The 4,549-nt window shown below is 30.6% G+C and overlaps 1 protein-coding gene across 1 annotated transcript; it reads left to right on the top strand.

The window, feature by feature from the left end:
• The first annotated feature begins 501 nt into the window (after positions 1-501).
• Positions 502-3,073, top strand: LOC112509279 (beta-carotene hydroxylase 2, chloroplastic-like). The gene is made up of 7 exons (XM_025114148.1): positions 502-1,015; positions 1,097-1,156; positions 1,231-1,302; positions 1,591-1,725; positions 1,859-1,984; positions 2,518-2,574; positions 2,895-3,073. Exons 1-7 carry the CDS (start codon positions 509-511, stop codon positions 2,967-2,969), a joined length of 1,032 nt encoding a protein of 343 aa, XP_024969916.1. The 5' UTR covers positions 502-508; the 3' UTR covers positions 2,970-3,073.
• Positions 3,074-4,549: the final 1,476 nt, after the last annotated feature.

Raw genomic sequence — 4,549 nt, 5'->3', positions numbered from 1 at the left:
CTAAAATATAATTAGAATAATTATCGAGTTCCAACAAAATAAATAATTATTATCTTTATAAAAAAATTATATTATTAAACCAAATATAAATTACTTCGTTATTGTATATAAATTAAATTACAAAAAAAATTGAATTAAAAAATTACACAAAAAAATGAAGAATTTTTTCAAATAGTTAATTTGATACTAATATCGATATATTTTTGTCAAATTTTTATGATATCTTCAAACATATATTATATTCAAAAATAAAAACATAATCGCTTTCTCAAAATCATATAAAATCATATATAACATCAACCAAAATAAAAAATAAAATAAAGTATTAAAATCATGATATATCTTGTTACATTGAACACAATTTCGTTTCTGGTAAAAGAAAAAGGCATAGAGGGAGCAAATCACGTTGGTGGTGATAAATAAGGGACCCTTCCCGCATACAAACTAACATGTGGTCTACATCCACTCACCACCACTCTCCCTCTCCCCTTACCGCCTTCATTTTTCTATGCATTTTCTTCACCAACGTCTTCCACTTCGTCTCCTTCCCCAATTTCCCTCTTTTCCTTTAAAACCCACCTCTTCACTCCAATTCTCTACTTCAATGGCGGCAGCAATTGCCGTCGCTTCTAGCTCACGGTCCTTCCGTTTGGGCCGAATGCCGTTCCTTGGTCAAAAACCCACATCCACAATTTCTCGATTTCCATCCTCTATCAGAAATTTCGACCCACTTGTTCGGTCTCGGAGGACACCCAGCTTGACCATGTGTTTCGTCGCCGGAGACCAGAAGTTTGAGACAAACCAAATCGTTGAAAATAACACTAGTGGAAATCCTGGGCCTAGCGGAGAGGATTCAGATGGGGAAATCATCCCTAGTAAACGTGTGGTAGAGGAAAAAATGGCGAGAAAGAAATCAGAACGATTTACCTACCTTATAGCAGCTATTATGTCTACTTTTGGGATTACTTCCATGGCCGTTATGGCTGTTTATTACCGGTTTTCATGGCAAATGGAGGTATGTCGATTATTATCTACACTCAAACATTATACCATCCTATTTTTGGGAAAACTAAATGGGTTTTTTTCGTTTTTACAGGGTGGAGAGATTCCTTATGTGGAGATGTTTGGTACATTTGCTCTATCTGTTGGCGCTGCTGTAAGCATCCATATCTCTTCATTGAAATTGAAATTGGGGTTTATTTCAAAATTGGGTGAAATCGATTGATACAGGTAGGAATGGAGTACTGGGCGAGATGGGCGCATGAAGCGCTTTGGCATGCTTCTTTGTGGCACATGCATGAGGTAATTCAACACAAAAACAGAACAGATTTTGTGTTTGTCCCCAAATCTCTACAGCTGAATCTTCAATTTGATTAAACTAGTATTTGTTTGCTTAACCGTACCCCCAATCAAGGGATCCCAAATCAAATCGAATCCGTCCAGTCAAGTTGGGTATTATTCAAATCGATTTGAGTTGATTATTTCATCATCAACAATAATTTATTATTACAGTCTGGCTACGGCATTACTTTTCAAAACAGTCTTCTGGTTCGTTTGATTAATTCGGTTGTGGATATCGACGTGTTTCAGTCGCACCATAAACCGCGAGAAGGTCCATTCGAGCTCAACGACGTGTTCGCCATCATAAACGCGGTTCCAGCGATTGCACTGCTCAACTACGGTTTCTTCCACAAAGGCATCATACCGGGTCTCTGTTTCGGTGCCGTAAGTCTCTTCTCCTCAAAAAAATACGAGTTTTGGACCGTTGATTGATTGAATTTGATGACAAAAACAACGTACGAGTAAGAAATATATGTGTGTGAAAAAAAAGGTGTGTTTAATGAGTGAAGAATCACAGGGGCTTGGGATAACGGTGTTCGGAATGGCGTATATGTTCGTCCACGACGGCCTTGTTCACAAGAGATTCCAAGTGGGTCCCATTGCAAACGTTCCCTACCTTCGAAGGGTTGCAGCTGCTCATCAGGTAACTAACATGTGAACACCATTCGTTCACCTACTTTTTATTTTTATTTTTATTTTTATTATTATTATTATCTATTCCTCCCCCTCAAAATAATCATATTTTACCCCCTATATCTATATTATATTATACAATATTTGACAAAAAACTCTTAAAAATCTTTTTTATGTATTAACTACTGTTTATTGATACATATTACTTAAAATTCAGGATTACAAATAAATTATGCATGAATACAATTTATTAAACATCAATTTTTAAATTCATATACAAGATAAATATTACATTTTAAAACTTATTTTTACATTTGAAACTTCACAGCGAAAACTCTGTGAAAGTTACATTCACAACATTCTACTGTAAAGTTTCAAGTGTAAAAAGTGGTCTCACGTAGAGTATTTTTACAATACTCGTGTCTGGTCCATATAATTACTAACGTTATATTGATGTATATACACGTAAATAAAAATCAGGTTTTATTGTTTTTTTATATTTATATTGAATCTTTTATTTATTTGATTGGTGGATGTTTTCAGTTACATCACACAGAGAAATTCCATGGAGTTCCTTACGGCTTGTTCTTGGGACCCAAGGTATAAACTTTTTATAATTCTCACGTCCCATTATAAATGTTTTACTATTTGCAGCTGCGACTGCTATTTTTTTGATCTACCCAATTGGTATTTATGTTTGTTTTAAAATAAATATCAGAGTTCCATAAATTATTAATTAAATATTTAAAATTGTTATTTGTTTTACTAAAAAGTATAGTCTAAAATCGTGTCATTTCTATTTTGGACGCTCAATCATAGAGAATACGTTACAAATTTGTTTTGTAATCTGAGTGGGTAATCAACAGTTTATTATCTGTTCTCGTGATGGCCTTACGAAGTTTCAATGGGTGGTTATGTAGGAGCTCGAAGAAGTAGGAGGAGTCGAGGAGTTGGAGAAGGAGATTCAAAGAAGAATCAAGTTGTACAATAAATAAACATGTATATATAAATTAAATCTATATATATATATCAGTTTGTGATCGTATTTATCTTTTATTTACTTACAAAAAATGGAAAGGATGGAATGCATTTTTGTCGACTGAAATAAGATATATATGTACATTTGGTTAAGACGATATTTTCTTGTTCTTAATAAGAGTTGCAAAAACGTGATTAGAGACTCAATGGTGGTATAAAAGACATAAAAACGTTCAAAACTGTATAACAATAAAAGAGAAAAGACAGATGTAGTCCATCTTATCCGCTCACTACAGTTGGCGCCTAACATAAGTGACGTGTTAGACCATTTAAAACCGAACTTTTTGGCATTTGTTTGTTGATTGGCTTGATTTTTTAATTGGATAAATTGTATTAAAATGAAATAATTAATTTTTATATTTACAAAATTACATAATATATTTAAAACAAATCACTAATAATATAGTGTGTTGATTAATACATAACGAATAGGAAAAAAAAAAAAAACTAAATAATATGATATATTAATTAGTAGAATTTCAATTTAATTTATTATTATCATTATATAATACTTTTAAACTTTGGATTAATACTAATGAATAACGTAAAAGTATTAATAATCTATAATTAATATTTATTAATACCAGTAATATTAAATAACAATTACTGAAATCCTACTTGGTATTTTAAATAACGTTTCAATAAATTAGTTAAGCTACTTTTTCTCCGTTTAAAGAAAGTTTGTAAAATAAACTTAAATAATAAGTTAAGTTATATTTATCCTTTTTTTTATAATTTGTTGGTTTATGAATACAATTTCCTTTTTTCTCCGTTTAAAAAGTTTTTGTGTGCAAGTATTTTCCATATATAAAAACAACATGTTTTTTAACTGAGAGAGACGCATTTGGAATTATTTTTTGGGTTTTCCCTATAAAGTTTCTCTTCAAAGCTTACTGAATAAAACACTTTGTATATCATTAAGTCATTAACAGATTACCATGTATAACTAATCGAATAAGTCATGAATTCCATTAAGTTCATTAAACTGTTAACAAAGATACCAGAAATGCATACAAGCTCGTATCGATGCCTAAGTTTTCATAAAGATATTTTGAAAACAAGTGGGGCAGGTTTATTGCATTTAAGACGTGAGGGCGATTATAACGTACATGGTCTTAATCCAATTAGCCAAGTTGGTAGAGAGACGCGTAAGGCCAACTCCAACTAACCTTATTATATATATTAAAAAACTAGAAGGGTACTCGTGCAATGCAGCAAAATACATTTTAATTTTAATATTTTATTTTATTTTTTATCTCAATCGATGTTTAATATGGTCTTTTGTGATTTTGAAAAAGCGATGATATTTTTATTTTTGAATAAAATATAAATTTGAAGATATCATAAAAATTTGACAAAATTATATCAATATTAGTATCAAATTAACTATTTAAAATTCTTCATTTTTTGTGTAATTTTTTAATTCAATTTTTTTAATTATAATTTAATTTAAGTTTAATAACGAAGTAATTTATATTTGATTTAGTAATATAATTTTCTTATAAAGATAATARTTAATTATTTTGTTACAATTCGA

The sequence above is a fragment of the Cynara cardunculus genome, assembly GCF_001531365.2.
Source record: "Cynara cardunculus var. scolymus isolate 2C chromosome LG 3, CcrdV1, whole genome shotgun sequence".
NCBI classification, from domain to species: Eukaryota; Viridiplantae; Streptophyta; class Magnoliopsida; order Asterales; family Asteraceae; genus Cynara; species Cynara cardunculus.
The sequence above is the reverse complement of the archived record's forward strand: the minus strand, read 5'-3'. Positions and strand labels throughout refer to the sequence as shown.

Excerpts from the sequence above, each read along its gene's own strand:
- LOC112509279 (XM_025114148.1), top strand. The coding sequence starts at position 509 with ATGCATTTTCTTCACCAACGTCTTCCACTTCGTCTCCTTCCCCAATTT. Across the intron at positions 1,726-1,858 it reads CGGGTCTCTGTTTCGGTGCC|GGGCTTGGGATAACGGTGTT; the intron begins GTAAGTCTCTTC and ends GAAGAATCACAG. Across the intron at positions 2,575-2,894 it reads GCTTGTTCTTGGGACCCAAG|GAGCTCGAAGAAGTAGGAGG; the intron begins GTATAAACTTTT and ends GTGGTTATGTAG.